Source organism: Protopterus annectens, chromosome 3.part1 (genome assembly GCF_019279795.1).
Source record: "Protopterus annectens isolate FY-2018-M chromosome 3.part1, PAN1.0, whole genome shotgun sequence".
Lineage (NCBI taxonomy): Eukaryota > Metazoa > Chordata > Ceratodontiformes > Protopteridae > Protopterus > Protopterus annectens.
The window spans coordinates 1,468,532,463-1,468,557,536 of NC_056732.1; the positions used below are offsets into that span (position 1 = coordinate 1,468,532,463).

Genomic DNA, 25,074 nt, shown 5'->3' on the forward strand with positions numbered 1-25,074 from the left:
TCAATGACTGGCCTAATGAGGGCTGAGAAAAAGGGGACAATGACACCTCTACATGTAGATGCAATCCCCTTGTTTATAAACTCCACAGTATAGAAAGATGTATGAAATATACCATGTATGAAAGTAGATACATGGTGGTCGAACATTAGGTCACTGTCCACATAAGTTCCCAAATCCTGAACAAATGGCTCATCTCTTAGGAGTGTACTGTCAGTGTGGTAGTTCCCAGGGGTAGACAACTTCCCAAACAATATGATAATGTACTTTTTCACATTTAGATTCATTCCATGATTCAGGTCATTTGTTTGGGACAGATCTTCCTGCAGGATAGCTAGGTAATTTGGGGATTCAATGACTGTTCCTAGCTTGGAATCATCTGCAGACTTAGTCAGCTAGATCCACTTTGCATTGGCTTTTGCTTCAGAAAAGTAGATGCTAAACAGGAGAAGTCCCAGCAGCAAACCTTTGGAAACTCCACTGGTGACTCATCTCTTTATGTAAGTAGCTTACCCTGGTTTGATCTCCTGCATCCTATCTATGAGCCTGTTGGCAATCTGGGGGTTGATGTATGGTTTTTCACCCAGTTTATTTAGCTTTTCTTCTATGCCTGATCGGAGGATTGTGTCAAAAGCATTGGCCAGGTCAAGGTATGTGTTGTATACCATTTTATTTTCATCCATTGTTTTGGTGACCTTTCAAAAGAATCAATAGGTTGAGTAAGTGTAACCTGCCCTTGACAAACACAAACTTAGATGGGTACATGTTTGTGAGTTCTCTATGTATTGATTATTTCCATGATAAGTATTCCATTGCTTTGCATGTGAGGATGATCAGATCTACGGGTCTGTAATTGCCAGAGTCTGTGGAAGATTCTCCCTTATGCAGTGAATAACTGTAGCTGCTCTCCATTTGCTTGGTAAACATACCTGTATGGTGGCTAAGGTAGACCTGTGTTGTTGGGAATGGCTAAATCATTCTTCATGCTATTTAAGATGCATCCAGGGATATTGTCTGGACCCAGCCATTCAATATTTTTAGCTTTTTATAGCCCTTTTTGGATTTGGCCTTGTGTAATAGCTGAAGACGTGTAGGTTTCAGGTATATCTTGTTGGACAGATGGAGGGGGAAGAGGGGTAAAGTTTGAGCTGAATTTATTGGACAGTAGGTTCACTGTATCTTCAGCCTCAGTATAGGTAGCATCATTCACAATCAGCTCAGCACATTACCGCATTATGGTCCTGAGATTTCAAACATAACTAAGGTCTTGTGATTATCCTTAGCTTGGGTCGCTATTTTAGCCTCAAACATGACTTTGTTGGATTTTAGTAAGTCCCTGAGTTGTCTATTTAAGTGATGTGGGCTCTGTCATTCTGGAGAATTATTCTTCTTACTTTTGGTTAAAATTCTCTTTCTTTATTTTAAAGCTTGTTGATATTATGGTTCCACCATGGGTTGGGGTGGGGGGGGGGGGGTGAGGGGGGTCATTTCTGGATTTTGCCCTGCACTTGTTTTCACAGGGAGCAGCTGCATATATGTAACTTTCTACATGCTGGTATAGTATGGTAATGTACTTTTCTGAGTATTCAGTGGAGTTAACTGGGTTTTGTGGGGATTTGAAGCTTTCCAATCTATCGATGATGAGTAGATCATTTTTCTTAGAGAAATGTCTAAAGGTACATTGGGTAGAAGGGGGTCTCTATTTCCAATTTTATTTTGAAGGAGCAGGCTTCATAGTCAGACCTAACAAGTGATGGAGATATGCAAAGGATGGTGCAAGATACCCCATAATAGTAAGGAGAAGATCCAAGATGTTCACCCTAGTTCTCTGACTAATTGCCTCAGGGCATTTGTACTGACAAAGTCCAAGAATCTCTATGCTTGTGCACTAGTGGTAGTGTAGGTTTCCTGGGCTATAACTGGAAAATGTAGATCACCTAGGAAAATGGTACTGGGTTTAGTACAGTGATTCCAGTTCATATGAATGGGCACTCTGTACTAGAGAAGGGGTGATGTCTGAGACACATACCTTTCCCTCCTACATGTTTTGTTTATGTCACAGACAAGGTTTAGATCCTTAGATCAGATAATACTAGTGCTGTTTGTTTTGTGAATGTGTAGCAGATCTATCATGAAGAAAATCATAAGAGAATACCTTGAAGGTTAGGCAAAGATCATCCCTCAGAAGTCTGTAGGAGACTGGGTACAGGGACATGGCTTTGAGGTGGTTTGTATAGGACATATTATTTACACTCTGTAGACATTTAGTGAAGAAGTTCTGTGGCCACTCCAGCTGTTGCAAATGCCTGGTCAGGTACATGCTGAAGGGTACATTGTATTTGATTAGTGGTCTAATCAGGACTGAGTATAGTGGGACTATGGTCACCTTAAATCTGGATGCCATGTTCTTAATTATAAGCTGTGTCACACAGATAGATTTTCTCTTGACCATGGACACATGGTGATCAAAATTCAGGTTGCTGTCAACCTGAGTTCCCAAGTCCCCAACCACTGGGTCTACTCTTAAAGGAGTGTTATCAATGTTGTAATTTGCAGAGGTGGTCATCTTCCCAAAGGGTGTAATTATACATTTTTTACATTGAGCTTTAGGTCATGGTTCTGGCACCAGTTATTTGTGTCACACACTCTGGGAAGGGGGTCTACTTCTAAATTTCAAACTTTCAAAATGTCAACTTTCTTATGGTCGAGACCATAAGATCAAAGTTTTGAGACTTTGAACTGTTTAAATAGAGATCACTGTATAGCGCAGAGCAGTATATTTACATTTTCCTTGCTGTAGTGCGATCTTGGTGTTGTTATATTTATTATTTATTTATTTTGCATTTGTTTACCGCGTTAGTCCGACTGAGCTGAGTGACCCATTTTCAGCAGAGACCCGGGGAGAAAAGCTCCACAGTGAAATACAATTTTTATAAAAAGAAATAGATAATAAGCAATCATAATTGTACAATGAATATGTACAATGCAAGTTTAGATTTACACAAGTAGTTGGTGGGGAGGTTGTTAACAAGAGTAAAATATAATGCCAGGACAAAGACAAACAATACATGACTGATAAACAGTAATGTTACAAAACTAATTTGTTGTCATTTTGGCATATATTGGTACTGTAGAGGAGAAAGAAAAATGGAAGAGAAGTTGAGAGGCAGAGTGATGTTAAAAATAGAGGTTAAAAGGCTGATATAAGATTGGAAGTTTACATAAATGCACAAAGAAAGGTGGCTAGTGAGAGTATGCAAGAAGAAATGCATAAGTCAGATGGAGGAGGTAATGAGAATCTTTGATGAATGGGTAAGTACTTAAGGAGGATGGGTACAGTGGCAAGTCCAGTGAATTTTTAGGCATTCTCTAGTGGCTGTTTTGAAACTTTTAGGGTGTTTAAGAGATCTAATTTCTAAGGGGAGTTTGTTCCAAGACAAGGCAGGGCGGAAGGTGTAGAGGTTGGAACCAGTTTTGGTTTTGGGTTTACATATTTGTAGCAGGTCTTGGTCAGAGATGCGTAGAGACCTAGTTGGTAAATACTTAGAGATTATAGGAGTAAGGCTAGGGCAGAAAGAGTGTTGGTATTGAACTGAGTCAATTATCTGTAGTTGAGAGAAGAGGAGATGGTGTGGTAATTCTATCCAGTCTAAGTGTTTTAGAGAGAGACAGCGGTGAGTCTTATAACTATGGTGTGCAGCTAATCTAGCTACCTTGTTGTAGGTTGATTTGAGTTTAGTTAAGAGTGAGAAGTTCAGATTAGTAAACATTTGGCAGCTATACATTAGGGTAGGAAGAAGGTATGCATGAGAGAGGGTTATTTTTGCATTGTTTGTTAAGAACCTTTTGTTGCGGTAAAGGAGATCAAATTTTTGGTGTGTCTTTTTAATACAGTTAAGCAAATGTAAATCAAACTTAAGTTGGTCATCAATTGTTAATGCTAAGAGTTTTTGTGCTGGATTCAACAGCGATAGATGTGTTATTGAGGGACAGTATAATAAAAGTTGTTTTCAGATTATTTAGGTTTTTGGGAAGAAAGAGTAAGAGTATAGTTTTCTTTGGGTTGAGAATTAGTTGTTGTGAGAGAGTCAGGATTCTACGGAGTTAAAGGATGCTTGGGTAGCAGAGTAGAGGTTGGAGGGAGTGTCTGTGATGGTGATGACTGTAGAGTCATCTGCATATTGTATAAGGGATGACTGGGGACAAAAGGTGTATAGTAAATTAGTGAAAATATTAAAAAGTAGTGGGCCAAGCACAGATCCTTGGGGGACTCCCATTTTAACTGGGAGGGGAGGGGATAGAGCTGAGAGCCATTTGACAGATTGCAGACAATCCAAGAGATAGCTAGAAAAAACATGTAATAGTAGAAGAAGAGAAATTTAGGTTTGATTGTTTGGACAGAAGAAGAAGATGGGAGACTGTATTAAAGGCCTTGGAGCGGTCCAAGAATAGGCAGGAGACTTGTTTATTGTTGTCACGAGCAAGAGAGAGATAGTATTTATGAAAGATATTAGTGCAGTTGTGGTACTATGTTTAGGGTGAAAGCCATGTTGGGTAGGCGTGAGTAAATTTTCCTGAAGTAGGTATTGCATAACTTGTTTGTGGATATATTTTTCCAATATTTTTGAGAGATGAGACAGTATTGCAATTGGTCTGAAGTTAGCGATATCGGTGGAGTTTCCACCTTTGATTAGTATGGGGTGTGGGGACACAGCCCACCACATGGGGGGGGTGCAGGGGGGGGCTTGTTTTTATTTTTTTTATTTAAATTTTGAAGTTTCAAACTTTGATCTTATGGTCTCGACCAAAGAAATTTGACGTTTTGAAAGTTTGAAATTTAGAAGTAGACCCCTGGGAGATATCTATGCCTTTGGGGGATTCAATGACTGCACCCAATTTCTAGTCATCAGCAAATCTGGTCAGCCAGTGTACTATGTCAGAGTCATACTGGTACATGTTGTTCAAGGACCTGAATGCATGTGATATGATGAATCTTGTCACCAGACAAACAACAAACCATTACTCTGTCTTTGTTCAGTCTAGCAAAAGGTATCTTTATGTCTTACAATGGAGTGACCTATAACTATAACTGCTGAAAATGGAAGGGTTATGTGTAGAAGAATGTGTTCAATGTGAGACTGCAGTTAAAGCTGTTGACAACACTTTTTTAGAACTGTTATGAAAAGCCGAAAGGAGAAGAAGAAGATCCAGTTTGGAAAATCTATCACGTAAATTGAAACATCTGTAGTGGCAGAGGTTCCACTTCGAAGCTTGTTTACACTATAAAATTGTGCCTAGAGGGCTACGTGTCTTCTGTATGCCCTCACAAGGGGATACGTTTCCTGAATTACTGGCCCATTGGCAACATATTAATATTGACACTAGTTTTCAGTTCATGCAGCTATTACTTGACTTTTTTAGCCCACAGGAGGATAATCTGCATGAGGATATCAATGCTTTGCAGGTGTTCCTGGAGCATAACTATACAGGTGAGCTGCATATGAATAAAACTTCAGCTCTTTTAACTGATTTAGCAGCTTTCGATAATAAGATGCAGCAATAAAAATGAAAACAATAATAAGGGACTATTGAGATTTTTTACAAGGGCACATTTTTACATGGCCCAGGACTCAGGCAGCTAAAAATGGGGTCAATACCAACAATAAAATTGAAGCGAGTACTGTAAATGGTGAGATTTGCAACAATAATGGTTGAGCAGAGAGAGTGGTTGCCCGGGATACCAGTAAGACTCTACCCCCTTGTTCTTATCTGATTGAGGATACTTCAGCTTGTACAGCCACGCTAGTGACTACACAATGCAATGTGGATCCTCTGAATATGGTCTTAGCCTCATGGGAGCAGGTTAACATATTTGGTAGAGATCATCCATGGCAATGCTTCTTACGTTATTATGTTCATTTTGTGGATGATATTTTCCTCCTATGGGGAGTAGTGATGATGAATTAGGTGTGTTTATTAAATATCTAGAGAGTACAATAGATTTTTTGAGATTCACAGTACACAGTAATAAGGAAGCCATAGACTTCCTAGATGTACAGTTAAGTAAAAGTAAGGATGGCAAGTTACATACAAGGCTATTTAGAAAGAGTTGTTGGAAAAATCACTATTTAAGCTATGACAGCATGCATCCCAGATGTACTTTTGACAACATAGTGGTAGGACAAGGTTATTGGACTTCACATTTATGCACCCAAGATGAGATGTTTAATAATGAGGTATCAAATTTAATGCAACAAATGGCTACTAGAGGATACACACACAAGATTATTGACCCAAGAATTAATACTATTCATGAGCATAGGAAAGGGAAGCCTGCCCCTGGTTTTCAGCAGGGAATAGGGACTTTGGAAATAAAAGGCAATGGACTGGACAAAACCTAGCCAATCCACGGGTGATGCTTAAGTACAGTGATAATGTTAGTGATGTGTGTGTGAAATAATTAAGCATAACTGGAAGATCTTTCTCAGTGATGACAAACTGGAAGGGATTGTTAGTGATAAATCCAAGTTTTGTTTTAAAAGGAATACCTACTTAAAAGATCTGTTATGTCATGATACCAATTCGAAGAATATTTGTAAGGGCATTTCTAAAAGAATAGGCACTTTTCCTTGCAGGAATTGTAAGGCCTGCCCTTTTATTAGTGACAAGAATTATTTTGCACATCTCACCACCAACAAGAGATATAATTTTGACATCTGTGCTGATTGTCATACTTCAAATGTGGTGTATTTGGCACAGTGTAAGTCATGCCCTAGTTTCTATGTTGGAAAGACCAATTGTAAGTTAAAAGTTATGATCTTGAAGCATTTATCTGCCATACATCTTAAGGACAGTCATAATGCCTTATACCAACATATATTATCAATACTTTTTCATTTATGGTTATACAGATCGTGCATGTGAATATGAAGTGGGGGGGGGGGTTAACATGACTGAGTATGCAGAACTTAAATGGATTATAGAATTTGCAGCAGACTGTACACCAGGGCTAAACGTTGCTATTCCTTTAAAATCTGCACTCAAAAGGAGGTGGGTTAATTACAAGAACTGATTGAATTGAATTACTCGTGTATATATATATATATATATATATATATATATATATATATATATGTATGGTGGAAGTTGAATGTCTCATTTTAACTTGTTGTCCGAAGAAGGGCTCTGCCTGAAAGTGCTTACATCGATTGTATATTAAAGTTTTATTTACATTTTATTGGCCTGGTGGACACAGTTCTTAATATTTATTTTTGATATTCTTATGCTGTCGCTGGAGCTGTGACCTTCAGAGGACTGGTTGGATTTTGTGGAATAACTAGAATGTTTGGTTGAGTAAACACCTGCTTTCCCAGTGTGAAAACAGAACTGCTGTTGTAAAAAGTCACTGAAAGTTATCAAGTCAGATAAAATTCAGTTACTATCCAGTACCTGTAATGTCTAGAAAAAGTAAGAGAAAATCAACAAAAGAAGGAGAAGAAAAGGCTCTGTCTAGGGAGAATCTTGCAGCTGTTAAGCAAAAAGTTCATGTTTCAGGTTTGGTGCAGAATATGGCTTCCAGTAATTTAGACAATAATAATATAGCAAATGTAGTCAGTGGGGTTTAAAATAAGTGAAACACTGAAGAAATAAATAAAAACAAATGAAAAAAGATTGGAAAAAATAGAAAAAAATAAGTGGCTAGTCAGATGACCTGATAAAACTGTAGAAATCAGAGGTTGAAATGAAGATAAGTCTGGTTAAGCAAAAGGCTTCTTGAGAAGAGCTGTTTCAAAAATAGAGTAGAAGACAGAGTATACATAGTAAACCTTAGATGTTTTTGCTATGCCTGAGAAGCTGGAATGAATAGACTACTTTAATGTTAACTTTGTGAAGGCATAAATAAGCAACTGGATAGGTGTTCCACAGCAGAATTTGTTAACTGAGAGGTCACACCATGCTTATGCTCCAAGTCTGACTATGAGAAAGCAGCTGAAAACTACATTAATAAAGATGCATTCATACCAGCAAAAAGATCTGCATCTAGCAAAACTGTGGCAGAAAGAAAATTAAACACTGGGGGCAGTAGTATGTTTATGGAAATGGTTATTCACAGCATATCAGACAGAAGAGAAACATGTTTATCCTGGCACCTGGGAATATCAAGAGCTAGTAATGAGATTCAAGTCACTATATCCTGCTGTCTTTAGAATATTTTTCATAATGGATCAAATACATTTTTGGATGCAAACTCTATCTGAAAACCCATTGGTTATGTCCCTGTACAAATCCTGACTAATCCTATCTGGCTCCCTTCTCTCTCTTGCTATAGACCTTATATCTGCTCTGAAATTTGTCAGTATCCATCTATTACTTATGCTTTACAAAGACATATCTTACCCTTTACAGCTAATTTAACTTATATAGCCAAGTCTTTTGTAAATACAATATAAAATACCTCATCTAATGCTTCCAAAAAATTCTGTACAAACTGTGCAAGTTGTTTTTTTTTTGCAATTGCTGAAACTTTAAATATGTATCTGTACCACAACTTGCTACCTAAATTTATGTTGAAACTGTGTAAATTTTTGAACTGTTGAAACCTTAAGTTTGTATTTATATAAATAACCTTTACCTGAATAGTTGTACTAATGTAACTTCATGGAGATTATCTCCCCAGGACTCTACTGAAAATGGAAATGCATCCAGTTAGACCATCCCGGTCAACAAATGTAAAATAAATAAATAGTTTTTGACAGTGTTTTCCTTATTGTGTGGTGGGGGTGGTAGGATATGAATGTCTAGGGTGATTAGCTTGTTGTCAGATCTGACTCACAAGGAGTTGACCTCTGGAGTGGAACACTGGTTACCCATATTGGTAATGACCAGGTCCAGGATATTGCTGCCCCTGGTGGGGGTGTGGACAAGCTGATCCAAGGTGTTGGAATTTATGAATTCCAGAAAACGTTGAGTGAATGAGTTGGTACATGAGTAGTTTTCCCAGTTGATGGTAGGGTAGTTGAAATCACCCATAATTAAGGTATTTGGTTGTACCTTAATACCTTCCAGTATCTTAAGAAATGAAGAGCGGGAATCCTGGGGCATGATGGGGGATCTGTAACAAGCTACAACCTGAATTGCAGTCTTGCCCATTGTTAGTTGCACTTGGATAATTTCAGATGCATTATGTTGAGCAACTAGCCTGGAGGTGTGGATATCCTTAATGAATATGGACATGCCTCTTCCTTTAGTGTTTCAGTCCAGGTTAGGTGGCCATGCATCCCAAATCTCTGACAAGTTCTCATACCCTTGATAAGTATAAGCAGGGGCTTGAGAGATGAAACATTTACAAGCAGTGGCTTGCGAGATGAACCATTTACATGGTGTTTGTGTCCATTAGAGACATAGGTATCTAACCAGGGATGAATTTCCTACTCCCCATCCAACTGTCCAAGTTACACTTTAATTGGATTAGAGAGAAATGCTGCTTCAGATGGAGCCTGTTCCAGAGAAGGGGTAGTCTCTGGGATGCATAGCTGTCTCTCAAACAAGTCCTGTTTATATCACAGACAATTTTTAAGTCTTTAGAACTAATAATTCTGGTGCTGTTCATTTTGTGGATGTGCAGGAGGTCCATCAGGGTGGGATCTGACAATGCCTAGTATGCCAGACATAGATTTCCCATCAGCTGCTTGTAAGAGACAGAATACAGGGATAGAGCCTTGAGGTGGTCTGCATAGAATATGTTACTTACGCCCAGTATTTTTTTAATGAGAAACCACTGTAGACATTTCAATTGTTGAATGTGCCTGGTGAAGAACATACTAAAGAGGGTATTATGCTTAACGATAAGTCTAATGAATGCCAAATGCAGTAGAACAATGACTTCCTTGGACCTATATGCCATACCTTTGTTTATAAGTTGCACAACATAGAATGGTTTTCTCATGGATGTATAATCAGTGACTAGAGCAATCTCCAGGAAAGTACAGTTGTGTAAGAATGTTCCATAACAGCAGATGCCTGAATTATCATTGTTGCACTACATACCTCTCAACTGTCCAGATTTTAACAGAATATCCAGATTGCTGCCTCATATTTTTTGGCATTGCCCAAAATTCTTGTGTAAAGAGGTTGAGAGGTATGTTCCAGGATTATTAACAAGTGGGATATCCTGCCTAGGATAGCCATACATCTGTCCTAGATACCAAAGCCTAGGCATCTTCCTGTCATCTCGTGCATCTGACATATGACCAAAGCATATCTTGGCAATGCAGGCACAAGGGACATGCAGGTGTAGAGTACTTCAGGACTTTCTTGCCCGAGAACCAAAAGCCAGCAAGGCAATAAAAATAGTAGGCAACTAAAAAGCAGTTGTCAACCAGTAGAAGAGAAATGGAAAGGATATCACCTCAGTCTAAAAATAAAGAGGAGGGAGGTGGGTAGATCTGTTACTGCAATGATGATCAGTCAGGCATCAACTGCTATGGTAAATTCTTAGGCGACTGCACTATGTCCCTCCTATGATCACTGTTGTAGTATTACTTACAAGTGGGAAGAGTCCCAAAGCTTTCCATGTGCCCAGGAAAGATGAATTAGGATTTAAAATGGAGTGTAATATCCCTTGCAAGATGGACCTAGAAAATTCAGCCCTAGCTCTAGAAAATGCATGAAGCATGAAGGTAACCCTATCTTTGTGAAACACAAAATGGAACAGAAGAAGAAAGCTCAAATGCAGGAAGATCAACTTTTCTAAAGTACAATCCAGGTTCCAAGTAGGAGGAAGAGATTTTTTATGGGGTTCTAAGATAATGGATGGCTTTTAAAAACTGCTTGACCTCAAAATGAGAAGACAAAGGAAAGGTAGGCAGAAATGGCTGACAGATGTGCTTTTTTAGAAGAATATGACAGCCATGAACTGACCGGCATACACAAGTAAGACAGAATGATAGGGAAATTCCCATTCAATAAGGGTCCTGATTCATCTTGTGGCAGCATGAAGAAAATCTCTTCCATTTGGAAAATAAGATTTTCCTGTAGCAAGTTTTCAAACCTAATGTAATACTTATAGCATACCCTCAGAGAGAATAATTAAAACCAAGTCATCTAGAGGTTTAGATTCAGATCTGAAGGTTTAAATGAATAAGAGATCCCATTTGCTGTATGAGTAAGTTCATCCTTTGAGATAACTTTTGATTATTACCCCAGGCAAGATGGAATAGAATGGGAACCAGTGCTGAAGGGAGTGACCAGCAAGATTTTTGGCTTGTCCTTCTTGATTTTCAGAAGAACTTTGGAAATTAGAGGTGGGAGGTTACATCCATTTTCCAAGCTTCTAGGCATGGAATCCTAGAATAAAACAACCTGAGATGCCTGTTCAGATTGGAGACAAAGAGATCTAGCTGAGGAGTACCCAACTGATGGACAATTTGCAGGAAGATCTCTCTTTTAGACATCCATTCTTGGGGGTCTGGCTGGGATCTGCTCAAGTAATCTGCCAATAAATTGTTCTCCAAGGGGAATGTAAGCTACTAGCAAAAAAAGGTTGTTTCTTTATGGCTATGCCCCAGGCAGTCATTGCTAGTCTACAAAGGAGTTAGGATTTTGTCCCTCCTTGCTTGTTTATTGTCCACATAATGTGGTATTATCTGTAAATACCTGGAGAGTTCCTGAAGACTACAGGTGATACAGAGATTGCAAGGCTAGAATCACCACCTTCATTTCCCTAATATTTATGTGGCCCTTCCTATCCCTTTTGAACCATACACTTTAGTCGTTCACATTTTTAGAACAGGCTCCCCAAGTCTGGTCAAAAGCACTTGTGTAATGGTTTTGGCAAAGGGGTGGAACAAGAAAGGGTATGAGTGGATTTAAACATACCTGCCTGATCCATCAATGAAACTCCATCTTGATGAATGCCAAGAGGGAACCTGGGAAGTTCAAAGGATGGCAATGAAGTGTTCATACTGATTTGTTGTAGAAGTTGGAGCGGGGGTCAGAAAGAAAAAAATGATTATTGTGTTTGCTTTATTCTTTTGAAAAATTGTAAAAGAATATTATATATAGTGTATATATTGTAAATACGTATGTATAGGTGCAAATAAGCATATATGTTTTAATAACAGACTTCTACTCTTTTGATAAGTCATGCATGCATTACCAGCAGCTCAGCAGATGAGTCCTCTGTTTAACATCTTATACAAAGTACAACACATTCAGCAATGCAGCAGCCCTGCTACACTGCATAGGCTGATGTGGGATATCTGGGTAGGAAGTACTGGCATTCATTTTAATGCACATTAAAAATGTTGCATTATATTAAGTACTCTTTTTAGATACATATCCTGCTGAGAATGGATTTTAGAAGAGTATACCAAGAAATTCCTCTCAGAATCCTAATCTTCCTCTTCTGAAGGGGTGGTAGTCATGGGGGGCATAAGAAAAGGACTGTGGGCGCTTGAGAGAGACTAAAGCCTTAAACGGTCCTAGGGAAAATTCATAGAATTCTTTCTGATTAACCTAACAGCTACAGAGAGAGTTATGCTTAGCCTTCTGCTTTTTTTTTTTTTTTTTTGTTAGACGGAAGAGGAGCTTCCACAAAGAGAAGAGACTCAAAACCCCTGATGTTCCTCAAAGATAAAACCTGGTACTTCCTCTCTGACAAGAATCTGAGGTATGCCTTCAGATCTCTCTGAAGTAATTAGTCTTGCTTCCCCCTTTGCAGCAGAGGATGCTATTTAATCTGTCTGGGTGGATGTACTAAGGGGCATTGCCTTGTTGACTTCCCATGGAATCAAGACAGAGGAAGTAGTCAAAGCTTCCTGATGGTCTGAGGACTCATCCAGAGGCACAGTGGAGACATCCGGATCTGAACGGACAGCTGAAGCTTCAGATTTAGTCATTTCAAGCTTCATTTTTGACTGATGTGGAATGTGGACAAGAAGCTTCAGTATCCATTTCAGTATGTGCAAACTTTGTGTCCCTGATTTTCAAGACAATTTTTAATAAAAGACAAATGGCTCCTGAGGGTCATACAGATAAAGGACTGGCAATTTATATAACTGGTCCCTTGACAAAAAATATATATTTAGTATGGTTGTCCCATAATCACATTTCCCCTTATCATCATCATCATCCCCTTTTTCCCATTTACATGGGGTTGGGGTATCGTATTAACAGTCGCCAACTCTCTCGATTCAGTGCCACTCTCCTGCCATCTTCAGCACTCATGCCTGACATTTCCCCTTAGTTGACATGAAAAAGGTTAACATTAGTCAACAATAATTAAGAGGAAGATTTGAATGCTAATACTTATCTGCCTGAGGCAAATAAAACCAGTTGTGATTGTATGTCTGTCAGATTGACAGAGAAATGCAGGTTCAATGTTAGGACTGGTTGCAAGAAAGTTATCAGGTACTTTGCACCCATATATACCTTACATACCGGGTCTATATTAAATTGTCGACAGCTCACAATGTCAACTCTGAAATGTTCGACACCAAAATGTCAAACTATGAAAATAGTGAATGGGCATATAACCAATTTCTTTCTAATGCAAAGAAATTGGTTGGCCATTCCCTGACAACTGCCCTTTCCCTGAGTGTAGTGCTGTCTCGGAGTTAGAATATTTAGTTGGGGGGGCACTGCCCCCCACTTTGATGGGTGTGGGAGGCGAAGCCACTCACTTAAATATATTTATTTATGTGTGCCATTGTTGTTTGGCCAACTGATTTCTTTCTGTTGGAAAGACATCTGTTATATGGCCGTTTGCTATTTTCGTAGCTTGACATTTTGGTGTTGAACATTTCAGAGTCGACATTGTGAGCTGTCGACAATTTAATATATACCCCACATACCACATAGCCTTGGTGCACTGTGGTAATATGTCAAACATGCGACACAAAAGAAACATTCCTAGACTTTGTTATCCTGACCAACCAGCAGCTATCCCTGGTGGGATATCCCACATGTTATTAGTCATATAACAGTGATCATAAGAAGAACAGCATACTGTTTGCACCATTATGATATTTATCTTAATTACCATAATGTACCTACTGATGTCTTTACTTGCAACTACATTTGCTTGTTCTCCTGTTTTGTATACTTGTATTTTTCTTTGCATAATTTCTAGATAAACATATGTATTTTTTGTTTGTTGCCTCTGGTCTGGGTTATGGCTAAAACAGTCTTTGCGACAGTTCATTTACCTTAGCAATGTTAAAATAAATCTCTTGATGGTGCACTATGATTGTAGAAATGTAAAAAATATGTACAAAGTGTACCAGATGCTTGTGTTTGTGTTTTGCTAAACACTTTATAAATATATATATATATGTGTGTATATGTGTGTGTGTGTGTGTGTGTGCATGTGCGTGTGCGTGTGCGTGTGTGTGTGTGTGTGTGTGTGCGTGTGCGTGTGTGTGTGTGTGTGTGTGTGTGTGTGTGTGTGTGTGTGTGTGTGTGTGTGTGCATCTTCTATAGCTCTATAGATACATCTATCTATATATCACACACATATATATGTATATGGATTCACTTCAAAAGACTGAAAGCCCAAAATCTCGAATTTCAAAAGACTGAGACCAAAATCTTGAAAGTTCAAAAGGCAGAAAACTCAAAATACTGAATCTCAGAATACTGAAAACACACAGGATACCAACACTTACTATATTCCAACAGAAGTAGGTACAGAAACAAATACAAGACAAACCATATTACTTTTCTCCAAGTATAAGAAGGGGGCAAGCCCCCCTGCACCCCCATGTGCGGGGCTGTGCCCCCCACACTCCCTGCTACTGAAATTTATCAACTCCTCGATCGCACTTCAGTATGCTAACATGAGTTATGTTGTAGTATAGCAAGTTAGAAGAGAACATGACTAAGGTTACAACAGGCAGTCATGAAACATGTAATGGTATGTTTGCTATTTTGTTCTGTGGAGTGCGATCTTGGAGTTGATATATTTAAGTAGCAGGGGGTGTGTGGGGCACAGGACCAGGACTTGGGACCCTTCTATCTAGTAGGGGGACATTAACATTAAGCGCAGAATGTTTTTCAATTTCTATAATTAAGGGGCAACTATTGGAATCACTGTAATTTTCTTTGTGCAACTTGAAATAACCAGTTGGTACACAGAGTGTTTTGAACTAAGTTGGTACTAGGACTGGAGTCATGGTTTTATATTAACCACGGCTAATATTATATACAAACAACCATTGGTTTTGGATAACATATGTTTGCACACCCTCTTGGCTTATAATTGAGATCACTATTTTGCCTAACGACTATTTTGTACATGTTATATGATTGTGCACACTAGTCTATGGTACATGATATGACTACATGTGTCTGGTCCTATCATAGTCAGCTTCCAAGTTATATTTGGTTCACCTCTGTGAGTGTTCAGACAGTTTGTGAACTGTACCTCCAAATGTATTATATTGATAACTAAAGAAATACTTAGCCTTTTGGCTTTCAGAAGTGTCGGCTAACTTATGCAGGGGTATCAGGTTATGTGTGACAATTAGATTGAGAATTGGGATATGCTGGGCTTAATTCACACAACGTCTCAGACCCCAATATATTGGCATATTTAAAATAGTCATACGACTATTCATGATATCCCTCCCCAATATATTAGTTGGTTATAGGTACTGAGTAAAGTGAACACAATATACTTGAATAGTTGTGATTATACTTGTTATATTATTATAATATATTTCAGTACAATGGCGGTTTAGACTTTATTATGCTATATATATCCAATATGGGACACCATTTTAGAGAGGATAACTTATGAACATAGGCTGCATGTCTAATTGTGTTGAGTTATAATTACAAATACTCAGGTGTATGAGTCCAAGAGGGACAACAACTGTTGAGATTTCATTATATTATGTTATATTTTGAGTGTCTGGGATTATAGTTCCTCAGAAGTGTGTAATATACAAACGGAAATACTATTCTTGTTGTTGTACTAACAAATATTAGCATTTACAGTAACTATATTTGCAATTCATTGCAGGTTACCAGTCTAGTTGTCTTTTAGAAACGGGCCACTGCTCGGTCCCCCAATCACAATTAAAACTTGGACCATTTTCACCAATTGTTTTTGTGTGTTGATTGGATGAATATTTTATATGGGTGATAACACAAACAATAATATTTTGTATAGTGATTAGAGGATTTATCCAGCTGTGAGTGGGGCATTGTTTGATCAAAGGAATACTACTTAATCAGACCACTCCAATTGGTTCTTTAGACAGGTCCACATTTGTTTGTAGTATTACTAAACAGTTGTTCTTTATATACATATAAAATCCTTTCATGGTTTATGGAGTTTATGGTGTCCTCAGTGGATCCAGTGTTTTGATCATTTCCTTGGTGATCAAATATATTCTCAGTTGTGTGTCCTAACATTTGAATTTAACGTCTAGTATTAGCCGTTATTTATAATTGATAGTTAGGTTCATTGGGGCACCCATCAGCGATTAATTGGAATCGTGACTTAACCATTGGATTATTTAACATTTAACCATTCTTAGGTTTGGATGCTTTAATTGAGTATACAAGCTAACAGTCTTATATGGAATACTGTAATTTACTTTTCTGTGCTATTCATTGTGTCTTGCCTCCCATAGGGATTCATTAGTCCTTGTTTTTTCTGTTTAATCAATGCTTTCTGCCCACCCTTGTGACTCCTCATTTTGGATTGGCGTTTAACTATCTTCCAATTTTTGGTGCCACTGGGCCTTTCGACTATTGTACTACTAATTTGGTTGAAATATTACACATCTTTGATGCTTTTTTGTGCTCCACCAATCATTAATAGTAGCATATATAAAATATTATTCACAACATGGATCTGAACAGTATACTGTCTGGATTATGTGCTGATCGGCAAGACATAGCTGTATTTGGTATTGAGAAATTGCCAAGCAATGATCCGGTCAATTCGGCTCAGACTTCTTTGGTAGATTGTGACATGTTTTTTCATTCAATTACCAAAGCATTCAAAACCCTTAGATCAAACATCTGGCATCTTAAGTTATTTAAAGCATATTCGGCACAAAACATGGCTCCCAGGGGACTACGAATACGAACACAACCTCTAGTGGGGAGACCAGATGACAAACTTAACCAAGATTGGCAGGAGGCTCTTCAGACGGGATCCATGACATTTGTGAACATTTTGTTACAATATTATGAAAGGACAGTAGATTCCAATATACTTGAAATCAAAATATATGTTCTGAGGTTCAAAAGTTTGAATCCTCTTTGAAATATCAGGATAATATTAAAAAACTGTCCTTAGAATTGACGGAGCATGAAAAAACTTTGAAGGAACGGAAAATTAAGAAGTTTCATCGTGACTTCTCAGACTACCAGCGGGGCAAACCGTTTGATTTCAGCAGATCAGTTAGATTTGCGGACACCAATCAGGTTAGGACAGGGCCCAGTCGCACCAAAAAGAGACCTCGCTCAATTCTGAAAAAGAAGGGGGACAGCTCATATAGCACGTCTGGTGATGAATCCTCTCTCACGGATTTTGAGGGGTCAGGGGAGAGGGTCTCACCAAACAGGAAGAAAACAAATAAAATTTCCCCTTTAGAGGGGGCAAGGGACACCGGGGGGGCAGAAAGCACAGAAAGACCAATTACTCCGGTCTCCTTCCAAGGACTTTTGGACAACTTCCTGAAATAGGAGATATGCCAGGGCCCACTCAGAATGTGTTGAATCTATCTAAAACCATACTAACAAATGAACAGGTTGCCCTTTTGAATAAGGGTCTTAACTATATTCCCTCATTTTTCAGCCAGGAATATCACATAGTACAGGATTTTTGCCGGACTCTAAATCTAAGATTGTTTTTTGATGATAACAAGTCAGAACCATCTGAGGACTTTCGCTTTGGTAAGTCCTCATTCCAACCTCCTGTGAATAAACACGTTTCCATCTTTATGGACACTATTTTGAGGGATATTCACTTTGAGAATATGGGACATATCATGCTGGCTAGCAACCTAACTCCGGATGATAGGATAGCTTTGGACAACTTATGTAATAATAAAGATATAGTTATTGTCCCTGCTGATAAGGGAGGTGCAGTTGTGGTTTGGAATACTGCGGATTATGTCCAGGAAGGGTTAACCCAACTGTCTGATGCTAAGTGTTACATGTACATGTCCATAGATCCAACGCCAGTATTTAAGGATGAGATTGACTCCTTTTTGCGGTTAGCCTTTGAGGAGGGTATTATAAACAAGAAATGTTTGGATTCACTTATGGTTTCTGAACCTTCCAAACAGATATTGTATCTTTTACCCAAAATCCACAAGTCTCTAACCAAACCACCTGGTAGACCAATAGTCTCTGGTATAGGCTCACTGACCGAACCCTTATCGGCCTTCCTTACTAAATATCTTAAACCACTTTTGGGACATATAAGATCTAGGTTGCAGGACACCACACAATTTTGCAGTTAATCAGGGAGACCCAATTGGAACCCGAATGGTATTTATGCACATTGGATGTAAAATCATTATATACAAGTATACCCCACTGGGCGGGTCTGCAATCTATTCAATATTGGTTGGAAAGGGTCAACTTATATGCACCTGGGTTTAACACCCTTTTGATATGTATGTCTGAGCATGTGCTAAATAAGAATGTTCTGTATTTCCAAGGCCAATGTTATTGGCAGCTACAAGGAACAGCTATGGGGGCATCTTTCGCTCCAATATATGCTGACCTTTTCATGGCCTATGTCGAAGAATACATGATATATGATATATCACACAACATCTTTCAGGTGGAAATGGACATTTGGAGACGTTACCTGGACGACTGCTGGTTGGTGTGGCGGGCTGATGTGGGTTACTTGCAGGAATTTGTTGAGTATCTTAATGACAATGTCTGGGGACTTGAATTTTCGGTAACGTATGATAGAAACTCCATCAATTTTTTGGACGTCACTGTTTACAGGAACCCAGATAATACTTTGTCCACCAAGGTTTTCCACAAGTACCCGCAATATAACACCTTGTTACATGCATCAAGTTTACATCCCCGTCACACCATCAGAAGTATTCCGATATCTCAATTTATACGTATCAAACGTCTTAGTTCAAACCTAGAGGAATATCAAATGGCCAGCAGGGATCTCAGTCAGAGGTTTACCAATAGGGGTTATGATAGATTTGATATTGTGTCTGCCCAGAGTAGAGCAAATAGTCTAGAGAGGGATGACTTATTACAATACCAGATTAAGAACAAAAATCAATCTTCTCGCAGTACATGTGTCAGATTTATCACAACTTATGGCAGAAATATTAATATGATCAGAAACATTATCAATAAACATTGGAATATTCTACTGGCTAATGACAAGCTGCGAAGTATTTTGGGACCACGATGTCTTTTTTCATATAAACATGGTAAAACCCTAGGCTCCTACCTGTCACATTTCAAACACATGGCAAGCGGGGGTACTATTTATAAACAACTGACACTTCATGGTGATGAACTTATTGGTTCATTTCCCTGTGGCCATTGTGGATCCTGTCCACATATGCTTAAATCCAAGGAGTTTACCAGTCGTAATACCAGTAGAATATTTGACATTAAGATCTTTGGTAATTGCAGTAGCGATTGGGTGGTGTACCTGGCCTCCTGTTATTGTGGGGCATTCTATGTTGGACAAACCTCTAGAGCTCTGAGATTCAGAATGAATGAACATCGGAGTGATATAAAAAACCATAAGGAGACCAGTGCCCTTTATCAACATACACTGAAACATCCTCAGGCCAAGTTCAGTTTCATGGTTATTGATCGTATTTCTGGAGACAGAACAAATAAACAAGGTTGGCATGGGTTATTGGATCAAAAAGAGAAATATTGGATTACTACATTGGGGGGTTTATTTCATCCCGGACTGAATGATCACTTATAGGAGAATATGGTTATCTTGTAACAATAATGTTGACTAATCTGATACTAAGCCTTGGGTCACTTTCATCTTTAGAAACCATCTGGTTTTATATATGTGAGTAATGAACCTAAATATACTTTGGCTCGGTATAGATCAGAGTTTTGAACACTGAGCCATATGGGCCTTTTTGTAGCACCAACTATGATATGGGCGGTGTTTATGTATAGTTAACTGTCATGTGGAAAATCTCAGTGTTTGTATGAACAACATTTACCCAGAATATGCTGGTTTTTTTGACTAGCACCTATATATGTTATATTTTACACACTTATACTTGTCACTTGAAATTACCCTTATTCATCATCACATTTCCAGTTTTGGAGGTTATGCTTTTGTGTTTTTGGTTCTTTATTTTCACCATTGTTGGTGATAGTTATATACTCAGGATATGTCGATCACCCAATTTGCCTAATTGCACCCCTTTTTGATACAGCGAGTCTGAGCCATTTCAATACAAGTACTCGATATACAATACCATTGGTGGTATTGATGAATTTATGTTCAATATCTAGTGCCAGTGGCGAATAAAATATAGAATAAAAAGATAAATATAAATATATTTATATGGCTAGACAGATATGTTATACTATACTAACAACATGTCAAATTATATGTATACATTTATTCAGGGTTGTCATCTTCTCTGTTCAGGATTGATTTTATCATATATGTTACCCACTGTATATTTGTATGAGAAAAACATTAAGTCTAAGAAATGTGTTTTAATTTCATTAATATTCATGAGCTCAATTTTTCATTGGCTCATGCTATGTATTTAAATGGATGAGTAAAAGGAACATGACTGTACTGTCTTACACTGAGGAAGGCTGCTTGCCGAAACTAGTCTGTTGTTTAAGTACTAAAATAAATATATTGGAACTCCGTGCTGCCTTGCTGGTCTATTTGGTGTTTTCTACTTGGTTTGGACCGTGCATTCCCTCGTGCATAGGACTTGGTTTGTTCTGGGGCACAGCCCCCCCACATGGGGTGCAGGAGGCTTGCCCTTCTGCTTATACTTGGAGAAGTGGTAAATGGCTTATCTTTTATTTGTTTCTGTATGTAGTTGTGCTTGAATATAGTAAGTGTTGGTATCCTATATGTTTTCAGTATTCTGAGATTCAGTATTCTGAGTTTTCAGTCTTTTGAACTTTCAAGATTTTGGTCTCAGTCTTTTGACATTCAAGATTTTGGGCTTTCAGTCTTGTGAAGTTAATCCATATATATACACACATATATATATATATATATATATATATATATAGATATATATATATAGATAAACAGATATAGATATAGATACACAGATAGATACAGGTATAAAAAGCTTGACGTTGCTCATACTGCTTGATTATGAGAATTTTCAATTCAAATGTGGAGGCATTCTAAGTGTACATTTTTGACTTCCCTGTTATTTGTGAGTGCATCTGCATGTAGATGTGATGTTTTGCTCAGATATCATACAATGGTGCAGTCATATTTTTTCGTTTTGGACAGACAGTTTACTATAACAGTTTGATTCTAAAAGTGTATTCTTATTATTACAATTAGCTATAAAATGGAAGACGACATTGAACCAACAGTATTGCCATTAAATAGCACTCCTCATGGTATTGTAAATTTCACCATATTAGTATGACCTTCCACTTTGTGTTTATAAATAAAGGGGTGTGGGCTTGCAGAGAGTAGGGCCCTCTGTAACAATTCTCAGCTTTTATTTTGTATTCTTTTATTGGATACCTGTAACTAATAACTGTAATATTCTTGTTTACATAACTTGTATACAGCTTTTGCTTCCTAAAGGAAGTTTCATACTTTATTTTGTGAATTTAATGAATACAGAAACAATAGACACACACACACACACACACACACACACACACAAACACAAGCATTTCAGTGTAAATTTCTATATTTTCTTTACAATTTGTTGTATTTTTTGCCATTTGAGAGTAGAAAGATTGTTTAGCTACAATTTTGAAAGTCATATTTCCGTTGCTATCATCTGATCATCTGGAAACTTTGTAATTTCTTTCTTTTTTCATAACTGGGTAACTGAATGGGTCCAAAGACCCCTTTCAGCCATGACCCATTTTATAAGGCAGGACAACAACAATTAGATACACATTTAAACTACACATGCATTTTTTTTATTATTTTTATTTTTTAGTTATTGACTTGCTCAGAGTAAGCACAGAAATTCCCAACATTATAAATATAGCAAATGTACTCCAAATTCTAACATAAAACACATTACTGGTATACCTGATTTGTGAGAATTGATTTAAATAAATGCAGAATCTATTACCTGGTTAGAAAGCTCTGCAAAGTCTTCATTATTTAATTTTATTTTCCCATAAGAACCTGTTCTGAATTCTATAGATTTGTCACTGGCAGTCTGGAATATTAAGTTGCCACCAGAAGAAGTCATTCGAGGTCTAAAAGAAAAAAAAAATAAACAATCATTAAGTGTGGATCTAAATGAAATCTAATAAGAAAAAAAAATAAGTTTGGATATAAACTGCACAAGCATGTAATTTCACCTTTATCTTAGGGTCAGATTCCAAAAGAGTTTCTCTCAGTGTAAGTCTGTTTCCGAAAAAAACTTGCCCTCAGTTTAAGTTACTTACTTCAGTAAAACAGGCTTACACCAGGGATTAGATTCCAAAAGACCTGCTCTCAGTGTAAATGGTTACTTACACTGAGAGCAAGTCTTTTGGAATTAGACTATTACTGTTTCTATAATACAGATACAGAAGTAGATGTTATTCGAATGTCACTAAATGTCACTGAAAGTCTAAAATAGAATGGTTAAAGAACAAGCTGATTTTCAAAATGCACTTCAGAACTTTGCTTTTTTCCATTTGTATAGACTGTGGTGGTGGTACTGCGGTAGCGTTGTCGCCTCACAGCAAGATGTTGTGCCGTTCGATTCTCAGCTAGAGCGTCTTCTGTAAGGAAACATGGGTGAATGGGCGTACCTTCGTTGAAGGTTGTGCATCAGGGCTGGCAAACTCGGCACGTAAAAAATCTACTGCCAATCATTAGCGGACCGGAGTTCTGCTGTGGCGACCCCTAACCGCCGAAAGACGAAAAAAATATATAGTTTTCTTCATATTTTCCTTAAAATATCTGCCTGAAAAGCAGTTGCCTCCTCTTTTACTGCTTGTGTTCATTATGGGTAAGAGTTAGATACAATCCACACTGCTTATGACCACAGCAGGGAAAAAGCAGTGTAAAGTCAACTCCTGAGTCACTGTCATCTCTGCAATAGTGCTTTAAATGCAATTATGTTACCTTACTAAAAGCAGGCAGCTGGTGTGTCATATATATGCAAATAAGTTGCTCACCCTGAACAACAGTGTTAACACAATTCAGAAACAGCTATGCTACAAAAACATAAGTTATGTACCTACCAGAAACTTAGGTTAAGTAACATTGCCCAACCTCTTGCCAGTCTGAGCCCCTCCCTTCATCTCTTAGTGTACAGATAAATGACTCTCCAGACTGAGTGAGGTCGGAAAACAAACATGACAGATAATCGTATCTAGCATTGCCAATGACATAAGGAACAACTATGGGGAAGAAAATATATATGAAGATCAGTGGTACTCCTCAAGGTTAATTTGGACAGACCATTAGGAAGAGGGTAGGTGGGCAGGACAATTTCAGTATTCCAACTAATAATTTACATATTGAAGTTGGTATAGCCTGAACACTGGAATAAATGGACAGAATCCCCAACAATCTTGGGAGGCACTGAAATTAAAATCCCTCAGAAAATGGAGTAGCACAAATATACACAAACTCAAAACCTTTCTCACAGCCCACAACTGGAACCATATCCTTTCCTTAAATGAGCCTAATACAGCAGCTGTAAGCCTAACCAACTTTCTACAAATTCTTGCCCCAATGAGGTTCTGGATCTGGAAATGCCTTTCAGACTAATGCTTTTCAAAGGTATGTAATGATGAGCAAACAGCAGCAGCACATATGTCATTCAATGGTAAATTCCTAAGAAAAGCTGTTGACGTTTTCTGAGCTTTGACAGAGTGTGCCTTGAATTTATTAGAAAAGATTATGTTGGAGGAAGAATAATGCAGTCTGTCAGCCATTTTGTAAGGAATTGTTTTCTTAATGTCTAACCCTTTTTCTTTACGTAAAATGAAAAGAGTTCATCATTTTTCCTAAAACTTTTTTCCTGTCCATGAAAAACCTTTTTTGTCTATATACTGCTAGGCAATCCAATTGATATTCACTTCAATTGTTGAATTCTACAAAAATACTGGGAAATGAATGCACTGACAGATTAGTTTGAGTGGATACTTTAAGCATGCAGGAAGTATTAGTTCTGAGTGATACTCTGACTTTATGAAAAAAAACTATATATGGAGGTTTACAAGACAGGGTTTGTAGTTCTGAAACCCTCCTGTCTGATTAAACACCCACTAAAAACAGTGTTTTCCAAGAAAGAAAACTTCAGATCAGAAGAACAGGCTATTTCAAATGGAGGTAGGATCAAATTCTCTAAAACAAAGTTCTGATCCCAAGGAGTGGTTGGGGACCATAAGGGAGGCCTTGACTAAAATATACATCTAGGAAAAGTGTTACATGTCTTGCAAGATGGTAAGGATGAAGAATAGAAGGCCAACTGAAAAGAAAATATAATTGTTAAGTGCACTTTAATGGAAGAATAACTGGCTTAATTTTGAAACAGGCTGGTTAGGAGTAATTTGAAAGCTGATGCTGTGTAAGAGTCAGTATTTTGCTTGATTTCTCAGTGCTGAAATGTAATCCATTTGCCTTTGTAGACTGCTCTAGTATAAAATCTTTGAGCTGCTATAATGTAGTCCTTTACCTTTGATGGGACCAGTGGGTCCCTGGCTATTACTGGAATTGGAGAAGCCCTGCTGATAACCTGTGGGAAAGAGTATATGGGTGAGGTTGACCAGATGGGTGATTCAACAACCTTGGTGATTGTGGTAAGAGAAGAGATCTTCTCATTAACAGAGGCCATAGCCAAGAGAACCATACCTGGTAAGGCTAGAACAGAGAGATGAGAAATACCTCAGCTTTGCACATCCCTGCTT

The 25,074-nt window shown here is 38.0% G+C and overlaps 1 protein-coding gene across 1 annotated transcript in view; it reads right to left on the bottom strand.

The window, feature by feature from the left end:
* LOC122797794 (cubilin-like) overlaps positions 1-22,848 on the bottom strand; it is a 2,156,354-nt gene extending 2,133,506 nt beyond the window's left edge. Inside the window, 2 exon segments of the mRNA XM_044066315.1 lie at positions 22,293-22,422; positions 22,826-22,848. Of these exon segments, the coding sequence (XP_043922250.1) occupies positions 22,293-22,422; positions 22,826-22,848 (153 nt within the window).
* Between the last annotated feature and the right edge of the window lie 2,226 nt (positions 22,849-25,074).